This window comes from Lepisosteus platostomus, chromosome 1, assembly GCF_059453375.1.
Source record: "Lepisosteus platostomus isolate fLepPlt1 chromosome 1, fLepPlt1.hap1, whole genome shotgun sequence".
Classification (NCBI taxonomy): Eukaryota; Metazoa; Chordata; class Actinopteri; order Semionotiformes; family Lepisosteidae; genus Lepisosteus; species Lepisosteus platostomus.
This window is the reverse complement of record NC_142611.1, coordinates 11,324,848-11,336,897: the sequence shown is the minus strand read 5'-3', so window position 1 is coordinate 11,336,897 and position 12,050 is coordinate 11,324,848. Positions and strand designations below refer to the sequence as shown.

At 40.5% G+C, this 12,050-nt stretch overlaps 1 protein-coding gene across 2 annotated transcripts; it reads right to left on the bottom strand.

Moving 5' to 3' along the window:
• Nucleotides 1-514: 514 nt before the first annotated feature.
• On the bottom strand, nucleotides 515-10,478 carry tmem33 (transmembrane protein 33). 2 transcript variants are annotated; one of them, XM_088623862.1, is made up of 9 exons: nucleotides 10,319-10,470; nucleotides 10,042-10,127; nucleotides 8,542-8,631; nucleotides 6,209-6,303; nucleotides 4,565-4,752; nucleotides 3,997-4,064; nucleotides 3,151-3,284; nucleotides 2,703-2,786; nucleotides 515-1,998 (listed from the first exon to the last, which is right to left on the bottom strand). In XM_088623862.1, exons 3-9 carry the CDS (start codon nucleotides 8,587-8,589, stop codon nucleotides 1,869-1,871), a joined length of 747 nt encoding a protein of 248 aa, XP_088479988.1. In that variant the 5' UTR covers nucleotides 8,590-8,631; nucleotides 10,042-10,127; nucleotides 10,319-10,470; the 3' UTR covers nucleotides 515-1,868. The 2 variants fall into 2 exon arrangements, with proteins under 2 accessions (XP_088479988.1, XP_088479978.1); XM_088623852.1 differs by lacking the exon at nucleotides 10,042-10,127 and having other exon boundaries at nucleotides 10,319-10,478.
• Between the last annotated feature and the right edge of the window lie 1,572 nt (nucleotides 10,479-12,050).

Here is a 12,050-nt window from a genome sequence, read left to right as displayed (position 1 = left end):
GCATCAGTGTATTAGCAAAGCACCATATCTGTGAACTAGACACATTGTTCAGAGCCACAATCACAGATTACAATCAACAGTGGAGTGCTTTGAAACACATCTGCACTGACCTGATCTCCTAGTGTTGGAATTTTCAGTCTGCAATTCCTCCTCAAACACTCTCACTTGCAAGAATAAGTGTTTTAGCAAATTATTCTTATAGTTTAGCTATTTTAAGATAAGATTACTTTATTAGCCACATACAATTTCTTGTATTAGGAATTTGTTCCAAGTTCAAGTTGTGTTTTTCGCATACCCCAGCTTGCTCTCCATGAGAAACACAGGCACAATGTTTATGTTTAACATGCATTACAGTGATCAATAAAGATTATATTGTCAAAAAAGCAGGAAGTGTGTTTAGCAGAAACTATAAGAACAAAAATGGCAGATAAACCACAAATTACGTCGATGAAAACATTTCCATAGGGCCGTGGTTAACACTTTCCAGATTTTCAGAAGGACCTGATCACACAAGTAATTCCAGCATTCGTTTATTCTGTTTTCAGAAGAATGACATAAAACAAGACAAAGAGACACAATGAAAGACAGAGAAAAAAAGAGATGCCTTGTACAACAGCAGTTCATGCAGCCACGCCCACAACTGCTGAAACAGCTTGCTGAAAAGCTGATAAATAATCAATCTGTCAAGTTATAAAATACATCAATTAAATAGGAATTTTAAATTAGATTGCATTTAATTTCTACATTTTGTACCTGGAGGTTTTCTATTGTAGACAGAACACATGGCTTACCTATGCCCAAATAAAACAACAGCATGCTCTCAACCAAACAAACTGCTATAATTACATTTCTAACAAGGCAGCGTGACTGCACTACCTAAGCATTACATTAGTCCCCTTTGTATGCTGAGTCCAGAGTGTCACTGGCTGAGTTAAACAAGAAAAACTACTGCTGTAAGCTGACTATAAACACCCACTGTGACATTAGAAAAGAAACGATTTTTAGCTTTTCCTCGCTGTGAATATTGCATCACTAGTATTTCAAGTGACATACATTATAGTTATTTGTAAGTACTTCTGTGAAGAATAACAGAAGGTATTTGGCTTCTCCCATTAGTGGTCCAGACAGATACAGCTCTAGCCTGCAGTAGGAAAAACTGCATTTGGATACAAAACCAGCTGGGAATAGAAAACAACTCAAGTGGACTTCCTTATACAAAACTAACACTTACTGTATTATAAATGCCTGAAAACAGAGTTGGTAATTTAAGAAAAAAAAAGATTAAAGGTCAGAACAGATTTGTATATATACCTCAAACACCATACATATATATAGGAAATCTTTCAAATTCTACTTAAATTATCTTTAGAGTATTTCATCAATGTTATGTGACAAAACAGCAAACAAATCAAACAGTATGAAAGCTTTGTGTCCAAACAGTATGATCATTCTGATAGGAAGGACAGTGACTTAAACAGTGAAGGTTTTTCAGAGGCCTCAGGACACTGGAACCAATTTTAAACTATTCAAATGTATTCAATTACAATAAATACATAAAAAAGATCAAAAGAGAAAATCTTTTTTTAAAACAACTTGTGTTAATCCTTTCACAAAAAAAAAAGACACTCACTGACTCTTTAAGAAAGAAGAAGTCTCAGAAGGGCTGACCAGAACCATAATGACCTTAAGACACTTAAAATGAGATCTGACAAGACATGAGGAGTGGAGAGGAGGCTACCTCATTTGACAGTTCAGTGCATTGTGCATTACCATTATTAGCTATAGACAGCAATTAGCAGAATACACCAGCTGCTGCGAATATTCGAAGTGTTTGTCAATCCCTAAAGAGATCCCCAAAACTGGCAGAATTATGCTCCAGTTGGCGCCAAACGGCTAACAAAGGCAATACTGCTGAGACACATTCTTCTGACCAACGCAGGGCAGGACGGCTTCATTATCAGGTGTTCAAGTAGAATCCTAAGTTCTGTGAACAGAGTCCTGACCAGGAGCAGGAAAAAAAGAGACATTAATGCAAATGGCTTAATAAAAATACAGAAGACTGAATGAACAGAACAACTACATCAGTGTCGGGAGAAGGCAAGGACAGAACAATCCTAACCAAAATCGTTTAACAATGAGGATGGTCGTGGTTTTAGTCAAAGTACTATTAGCATTACATAGTATGATTATGACAATTGTGAATTATGACGATTTAAAAAAATCATCGGGTACAGGTACACTGCTGAATTTACACTTTTTCTTTTTGTGGATTGAACTTAAACTCATCAACAAATCTTGTTCTAACTAAAAGAGCTTCAATGTTTATTCTCATTAGAAGAGTCAGCAGTTCTCTGTGTAATTGCTGTGACCCCACTGTGTTGAGAGGATAGTTACAATATTTTGCGTACTCTTTTTTTGAGGTGTAAATGCAAATGTCTTCTTCGCTGTCTGATGTTAAATGTAAACATGACTGACGTGCCAACCCATTTGTTGGAGGAGGAGGCAGGCGAGAGTGGTATTACGAAGGGGGGTAAAATAAGTCAAGAATACTGTATTTCTAAATCGGGGTTGGTAAGACAACAGTTGACATCAACAAACTGCCATCACATAACGAGACGTTTTTACCACAAACATTTCACGTGAGCTCAATGAGGCGGACTGGTGTGTTTTATTTTGCACGGCCGTTCTCGGACGTCTCTTACCGACAGTACGGGTTTCTTCGAGAAGAGTAGCGCAGAGTGAGGAACCTGTAATAAATGAATGGCTGGAGAAGGCTGCCCTGGCCGCTGGAAGAAACGATACATGGTACAGACTTGTCAGTAGACGCACATTTCTTTTGTTCTACAGCCAAGAGTTTAGATGTTCTAGTACAATCAAATGGAACGTGATTAGAAAGTCTTCTGAAGCTCAAACATGAACTACAGCCACCAGTCTCACCATGGTGTTGCCTATTGTTGAGCAGTACAAACTGCTTAATCCTGAGAAGCAAAAACTGAAAAACACTTGCAAAACCTCAAAAACAGCAGGTACGAAACTGAATCACTATTGAAATGCAACTGGTTCTCAAAACGTTTTCACAACTTTATTCCAAAGGTATTCCAAAATACACTTTAGCCCAGGACAAAGATGATAAAAGTAGATTGACCTTACCTGAAGAGCATAAAGACTGTCGCAGGCATCAAGAAGATCTCATTACAAGCAATAAACTTGAGAATATTTTGCTGGTTTGCTGTGAGTTTATCCAGAAATCTCCTCACAAAGGCCAAACTTGTGGGGCCCATTGTCTACAGAAAAATTGAAAGGCACACAAATGACCATCATCATACAGCTGTTCTAGGGCACACAAGAGAGAATTAGTCTGCAACCTTTTGCAAAGTCAGTCTGTGACAAGAACTGAAAAACTTGAAAAGAATGGGTTTCTACTGTATGGACGTCTATGAATTCGTCATCATTTAAGCCACTTCTCCTGGTGATATTCAGGTCACAGCACGTTTAAGACTACGCCCAGATAACCGAGCACAAGGCAGAAAACACAAGACAATCAAACCTGATCATCATGGATGTGGAAGGAGAATGAAGAACCCAGCAAAACGGGAAGAACATAAAAATTCCACACAAACAATTTTTTATTTGAATCTGTGACTGGGGACCAAAATTAAACCTTTAAGTGGTGGAGCAAATATGTTCGTTCTCAGTGGTTTTTGTACCGCATACTGTATTGAGACCTCTTTTTAAGTAGAGAACCTTTGTATTGAATACTGAGCAATTTCCACTTTAATGTAACTGACTGCTTTTCTCTGGATGCTTTAAAACCAGGATATAAAGCAAGGCATTTAAAATTTCACCAAGCACTGGAGAGACCTCATTTAGAATACAATGCGCAATTCTGTTCTCCCCATTAAGATAAAATACATTTCAAATATGGAATCATTTTTTTTTTATTGTTTTGCTCATGAGAAGGGTCAAAACAAAGTTGGGAAAAAATGCCATACTTACGTCTAGAACCTTTTTTGTGTACGTGGTCGCATGAAGCAAAGAAAACAGGAAGACTGGGAATATGCTCACTGCAGGCAGTGGTTAAAGAAAAGTCTGGCTGAGGCAGGAAAGAAAAGGAGTTCATACACTAAGCACGGGGCTTTGGGAAATGCAGAAAGCCTCCCGATCAATTCACAGAAAATGAACCAGCAAAAAAAACTAGCAGACACAGCATCCGGGTAGTTCCCTCAGCCAGAGGGCGCTCCTTCTCTGTCCTGTCCCTAGTTTCCAGTCTGCTGTCCTTCCTGTCCCTCTCTTTCCCTTGGGCTATATATTTCCGGGTCTTGCACTCTCTCCTGGCTCAGCATTGACGTTGGATGTCCTGAGACCCGCCTAGCACCAGGGCGCCCCACGTCCGCTCCCTGAGGGCATAGGTTTCTATACGGCATTCCTGAACTCTTTGCACTAATGAGCCCGGGCCTTTTTCCCCGTCTCGCCGCTACGCATATGGGTCTTTTTTCTTCTGCTCCCCACGGTTAGTCCCTTTGGACGTCCGTGACATCAGTCTCACCAACTCTTTAAAGGATACTGGTCACTGGGTAGGAGTTGACGAGTATCAGGGAATAGAGCAGGTAGTGACAGCTGTCCTCCTGCAAGGCCTGGGCCAGGAACGCTCTGCTGAGCTGGAAGTGAGGTAGCCTCTGGTGTAGCCGGAGTGCGCTGGTCAGGGCGTTGGCCAGCAAGGCACGCTGATAGAAACTAGCTGCCTCCTGGATGCTACAGGAATAAAAATGAAGCAGGTCAATTTAACAGCCCTAAGAGGGGAGAAAAGTATGCAATGCTTCTTCCACAAACTAAACAAGGAACTCACACAACACACAATCAGAATGAGAGTCTTCCAGCGATCTGGGATGTGTTCATGCCCACGGAAAGCCCTTGCACTACAGAGTAAAAAGGCCATGTGAGAAGGGTTAGAGGTAACTACCTAACCTAACGTTAGTATTTTACCACTCTGCCTTCACAGACCAATCTTGAATTCCACTGCTACACTTTGAGCAGTGCAGGACTTCATAGCTGGTACTTGTATCCCTATCACTTAAGAGGACCATCTGAAAAAACAGCAAAATCGCTGTTCACCTCAGAAGTACTCTTCCACAAGAAAATCTCTGCCAACCTGCTGGCCTGCCATAACACCGATACCAGTTGTTAAGATCATAGAGAAATATGTTTCATTTCTCTTTTGTCAACGAACGCCACTGAAGATCAGCTTCGGGACACACATCACCAGCGGACCCGAAGCAGGGAGCTGCTCCCAGGTGCTCACAAGCTGCATGACAGGACTGCATCTCCTGCACACCCTGCAGTTAGACTTGACCCTGCCTGTTGGAGCCATCTACGCCAGAACTATCAGACAGTGGAAAACGCTGATTAAAGCGCAAAACTCATGCAAAAGACCAGTCAATTAAGATAATCTTCTGGCTGTCGGGTATGAGAGACCTGAAAACGACATTAATACAGAAATAAAACCTAAAACTAGAGACAACAAATCACTCGGGCTCTCTGAGCACACAAGTTGCAGGACAGTAAACTCGCCGATTATCATTCCTATTAAATGAACAACCCCATGAGGGAATTTAAAGTGACTTTGGATGTATTGCATCATCATTCCAAGGCATGCACAAAAAAGCTTGCATAGTACTCTTCCTGACTGGGGTATCACGTCTTCAGTAATATTATGTTTTGGTGTCTCTTGCAGGTACAGCAACACTGTGCTTGGTAACGCTAACTGTGAAAACATTTTGTAATAAAGTCTTATTTTTTCATGTTTAGAAAACAACATAAGCACCAAACAATTTAAGGTATATTCTTCAGCTTTTAGGACTCATACTCAGTTACACTGGAGGACATAGGTTACACCCCCTTTCAAAAGCTAAAAAGATGCATCTGTCCCACTGTGGCTAATTAACGTGAATCAAGGCAGCCTGACTTTTTTACAGGTCCACACTTGAAGAAAACAGCTTATTAGTCAATAGTTTAAACAGAGAAGCACCCAAATTATGGTCAGGATGAGAAAGCAGTTAGTATGTGTCAATGTTGGAAACATTAACTCCATGTGGTTGATGTTCTGTTAGGATATCTTGTGCATGGAAAAAAGCTGAATTTAAAAAAGTAGCAAGTCTAAGGAAAAATACAGCTAAAAGGGAAAGAAATGAACCGATCGTTATTTACTCACCCCAAGACTGGAAGAATGAACAGAATGGAGCAGTACACAGTAAAAAGCCGTGAGAGCCACATGGCAGTTTCCAGCTTGTTGCTCAACATGAATTGCTGGAACAGAAGCAAAAATAAATCTGAAGTCGTAACACAACAACAACAATAATAATAATAATTAATAATAGTTGCTTACACTTATATAGCGCTTTTCTGGACACTCCACTCAAAGTGCTTTACAGGTAATGGGGACTCCCCTCCACCACCACCTGGATGATGTGACGGCAGCCATAGTGCGCCAGAACGCTCACCACACATCAGCTCTCAGTGGGGAGGAGAGCAGAGTAATGAAGCCAATTCATAGATGGGGATTATTAGGAGGCCAGGATTGGTAAGGGCCAATGACCTTACGATGACAGCCAGGACGCCGGGGTTACACCCCTACTCTTTTCGAGAAACACCCTGGGATTTTTAATGACTACAGAGAGTCAGGACCTCGGTTTAAAGTCTCATCCGAAGGACGGCGCCTGTTTACAGTATAGTGTCCCCATCACTATACTGGGGCATTAGGACCCACACAGACCGCAGGGTGAGCGCCCCCTGCTGGCCCCACTAACACCTCTTCCAGCAGCAACCTTAGTTTTTCCCCGGAGGTCTCCCATCCAGGTACTGACCAGCCTCAAACCTGCTGAGCTTCAGTGGGCTGCCAGTTGTGAGTTGCAGGCTGCTGGCATACATCATAGCTCAAATATCCCAATAAGAACATTCACATTGCAGATGTTCACTCCTCAGTTCTCTGAGTGAGGGTACTGAAACACACCATCAAAACACTTACACCCTGTCAGAAATAACAGTTCGCATACACTTTGCAAATGAGTGCCAATACGTTTCTGCTGATAACACTGCATTGAGCAATGAGATTTAGTTTATCAAAAATAAATACTTCCATATACACTACTTAATTTTGTCTCTCTTGGGCTAACATCTGTAGTGGAGTTTTGAGTGAAACTAGAATAGTTTTGGTTGTATTTGGAATCAGCACCAATGTTTACAATGTATACACCTGATTTGGATTTGCTTTTATGACTAGCATTTGTGGACAGAGCTCTCATATAAGAGGGGTTTAGTGAGGGCATGGTCACCAACATGTCCCCGTTGATAAATTTCAACTGTTCACATGTGCACACAAGAGAGTTTCTGGCGGCAGAGTGGTGCATCTCTCACTGATGTCACTGAAAGCTCACAGGGGTCACAAAAGCTACTGCTGCTTTGTTTGGATGGTCAAGGTGATCCTGGCTAAATAACAGCCAGCCCCAGCTGCAGAGATCTCCTGGCAGCTGTGTCCCACCACTAAGGGAATCACCAAGAGCCCAGACCCAGGCTTGAAGTGATGACACAAAGGTCAGAGGGAGACACAACCTACTGTACACAGAGATGAGAGTGCTAACTGAGAGTGAGCAAAATGTCTCAAATGTCCTAGTTGGTGCAGTGGGACAAAGGAGCTGATACAAAGACTTTCAGACTGCTTTCTGACTTTTGACTGGCTTGATTCACTGTCGGTTGCAGAGAACTTGACAAACACTTTAATTCAGTGTAAAGCAACAATACAGGATCTTAATGACTTGGATCACCTAGATTTCAGACGTAGACACAGAATGTCTCAGGCTCAAATGTATATAGTCTTTGCAAAAACTAAAAGAAAGCATTCTATGCAGACTGTTTTGTTGAATTCTGATAATGTTTATACATTTTCACATTTTGAAAGCACTGCATATAAACCGTAGAGAGGCAGAAATAGAGAAGAAATGTTCTTGTGCTCAGATGTCATATGAAAACCAAGTTATCTTCACAATGTTCTCATCTAACTTGTACACTGTTGAACCTCTCTCAAACGTGGTGATATAAATTCAATTTCAGTACTAGACTGAAAAAGTACTCAATAAATTTATTTAATACACTCATAATTTAAGGTTTTTAATATTAAAAGATAAAAAGTTACACATGAAAATGTCAGTGTTGACTGATATTACAGAACATAACAACAAGAGGCTGCTTTTCAAATTATTTTAAATGAAAGTTATTTTTTTCAGTAATATTAAACCAAGTAAGCCACATTTTAAAGAAACCAAACATAAGAATTTTCTATGCTATCATTGAAAACTGTTTCACAAAAAAAAAACCCTGAATATGCAGCTTACAATATTGGAAATAATATTTAATAACATTAGAATGACTGTCTTCATTTTCTGTTCTCAGGTGTGTTCTCCTGCCCTTGTGCCAGATGACTTCCAGGTGAGTTTTCTGGCTACTGCCGATGACACCCACAAGAACAAGGCGAGCTTGGTCAGGACTTACCACAGGCCCGACCTGGGGGGGAGGGCTCCTGTTCTCTGTGTCTGCCATCGCCGAAACTCTGCTGCACCCTCAAAGAAAAAGAGCCCCAAGCTGAAAAGGCAATACAGAGACGTTAACTGGTGCTTCAATGATACAATTGTCATCACTGGCTATAATCCTGTATAACTTTCCTGTATAATCAGCTGTGCCATATAAGCACCATGCAATTAGTTGCTAAAGGAACAGAGGCCACCTAGTCTCAGGAGCTCAAAAGGTGAGTGAATGATGTAATATTCTCAAACAGATGACGCCACTGTGCAGCACAGTCTCTCACTACAGATTCACGTACTGCAAAACCCTGGGAGAATCCTGGTCTAAACCTGCAGGTCCCGGTAATGTTTTTTTTTATATTCAATCTCATGTTTTTACTGCCATCAGTTATTTCTTTCAATAGCAAATGCACCACCATCCAAATTAGCGTTATAAGAGTCCAGGCCCAGATGAAGCCAGTTACAATCCACTCAGAATGGGGAGAAATAATGCCAAGAGGACAGAAAAATGAACTCAACAAGCAATGCATTACATTTGACAGTAATAACTGAAAGTACAGGAGAAACAGCAGATAGATTCAACCACGTCATCCTTCTGTATGGACAGTAAAAGTCCAAAGCATAACTACAGAAGGACTATTTCCTAGATTTCCAAAGTCACCTTTTTCCCCATGGTTTTACAATACGTTTACATCAGTCTTTATTAGATTACTTCCTGTTACTTCTTATATTTAAAAACAACTAATGATTTTGCTAAACAGTGTTTCCTGCACCATTTGTTTCTATTGTCCAAGTGAAGAAATGGTGATTGAAGCCAGCTTTAGTGATGACCACGAACTGTGAAACGCGTTCTAAAACAGAGTTCTAAATTAAGTAGATTACATAGAGTATCATGGCCTCAATAATCCGATGGATCGGATACTCGCCATAGCAGATCCTCAGTATTATTTTGCACTCAAACAGTAAAGAGATTCCTTTCTGGGAATGTACGAGATGAATTAAGGGGACATAAACACACGAATGAAAATTGCTTTTCTGAAGAGTGCGGCTGAAGAGCTGTCCCCCTCTACTTGTTCCCTTGAAAATTTCCTTCAGAAAGATGACTTGCATTTATGTGTATGAATACAAAGCACTTTGCACAAAGAGCAGTATTAAACTCCACTGCACTTAAGCGAAATCGATATTTAGTGTCCAATATTCAACTCATCAGGAAAAAGCACTAAAGTTAAAAAAATAACTAGACACAGAAGCAGCGTTATTCCTACAAATTGTCACGGGCCTAAATGATGATGACTTTGATTATTAAAATAAAATATCGACATTGCACTACACGCGTTGCTTTTACATTCACCAGATTTCGCGTACCACATCAGTATCAACAATTTCTTTAAATATTAAAAAAGTTAGACGCATGCTATTGAGAGAGCTCCTTTGCCGCATTAGTGGAAGATGGAAGATTATTACGAAATACCTTTCTGATCTGTAACAGGCGTTTTGCAAACGCGGGGCCTAAGCTTCACTTTCAAAAGGGCATCATGACTCCAGTCGGCTGAAAGCCTCAAAAAAAGAAAGTCATTGTGGACATCAGGCTTCACTCATTTATTTCTTGAGTCAATGTGTAGTCTCTCTCTCTCTCACACAGGAATCTGAATGAAAACGATCCCGAATTTTCCAGAATCTCACCGGTCCGCCAACACCTGCTGTACCGACAAGAGGTTTACGAAATGGTCAATGAAGGAATGACCTACCTGCTATGTTTTTTTCTGAATAATCAAGGTCCTTGGACTTGAATCAGAAGCCCAACAGAAAATGACAGTTTATAATACCTCCTCAGATGAAAGCGGAAATTATGCAGCAGAGTAATGGATAATAATATGGCGAGGTTGAACTGGTCCGGCTGTGATTACTGTCCCCCGGACACCCTGCTGTTGTGTGAGACGGTTCCCATGGTGGCACTTAAATTAAAAATATATATACTAATTTGATTAGGAATACGCCAATATCTGTCCAATTTACATTTAGATGGGAAAAGTACAATTACCTAAACATTTAAATCCATAATCGTTTAAATGCTACTGTGGGTTAATGCATTCTCTTCCACAGTAGCATGTCCTCGCAGGTACATACTGTAGATTTAGCATGGGGTACATAGATTAAATAGTTATTTTTACAAGTAAATAGTTGCAGTTACTGATTTCAGCAGAAAATACACCACTCCTAGTTTTTTGTTACTGTTGACGACTTAGATGACACCTGCGATCTCTTCTAGATCCTTCAATATGCATTACAATATGCATTATTATTAATGTGTCTGACAGCTTTATGGAATACTAGCTACATTTATATAACTAAACATATTACAGAGGAAAGTACCTTTACCAGTACCTGGTAAGTGAGCCCCACATAGGATTTGACATTACAACTCTCTAGTTATAGGGCTATCCCTGACCACTACTTCACACTGCTGCCTGAAAGCTGATGTTTTCATTAGTGTTTCATTGTCTCGATTCGGCAATGTAACTTGTTAATGGTGCTTTTATTTTTTCCTGTTCCGTCCTGTTTGCGAAGCACTTACTGTCATTTTCCACTCGAGTCTGAAAGCCACTTGTTCCAAAAAGCCACTTGTTCTTTGTGAGTTTTGCAGCAACCTGGAAACTACCCTGGAAGCATAGGAACAAGACCGTACATTACTGTAATTTTTATTAATTCATTTTTAATATTGTACAGATTGTTGTATGTGCTTAATATAATATAAACATGTTTTGAGCTGTGCTATTTCATTTCTAATGTGCAAAAAAGTAATTACAGATAGCAGTAGCAGAATAAATAGTATATACTCTATAATGTTATAAAGCGGATTCACTTAGTTGACTCAAAATTAGTCCTCTTTCAAAGATGCGTAGCAGTCATGACCCATGGGGACGTACAATGTAACTGACCAGAACTAAGCAAGTAAGCCTGGTCCGACCAATGGAAGGAACCCTAACATTCATCTGAAAGTTTGGGTGTAGTGGCTAAATCTACACCATTCTGAGCTTCTCTGGCTCACTTGGCTGAAGTTTGGATTCTGTCTTTAAAGTTGTGATTCGGATTTGATTTGCTGGACCATGAGTCTCGGCCGGGCTTGGGCTGTCTTGAACGCTTCTTGGGATCGAGAGAGTTTCGGCCAAGCTCCTATACAGTGATGAACCTCAGCCGGCCTCACCGTTTCTGCATCTTCTGGACTGGAGCACGATCATTCGGCACCTTTATTCCAGTTTCTCTGCAGAACAGAGCTCCCTCTGTCTCATCGGTGATCTACTCTTCAATTCGCCTGCGTTGCCCGTTGCGTACAGCACTTCCACCAGCTACTGTATTTTGTTACCTCCAAAGCCTACTGGACGTCGTTTCTTACTGATGCAGCTCTTACAAGTTGAAGAATTGATGATGAACAGGGTGAGAAAGACACATTGTATCAGACGCCCACAAAGAGCGTTTTTT

Excerpts from the sequence above, each read along its gene's own strand:
- tmem33 (XM_088623852.1), bottom strand. The coding sequence starts at position 8,589 with ATGGCAGACACAGAGAACAGGAGCCCTCCCCCCCAGGTCGGGCCTGTG. Across the intron at positions 6,304-8,541 it reads CCCCCCAGGTCGGGCCTGTG|CAATTCATGTTGAGCAACAA; the intron begins GTAAGTCCTGAC and ends CTTCTGTTCCAG. Across the intron at positions 3,285-3,996 it reads ACACAAAAAAGGTTCTAGAC|ACAATGGGCCCCACAAGTTT; the intron begins GTAAGTATGGCA and ends ATTTTTCTGTAG.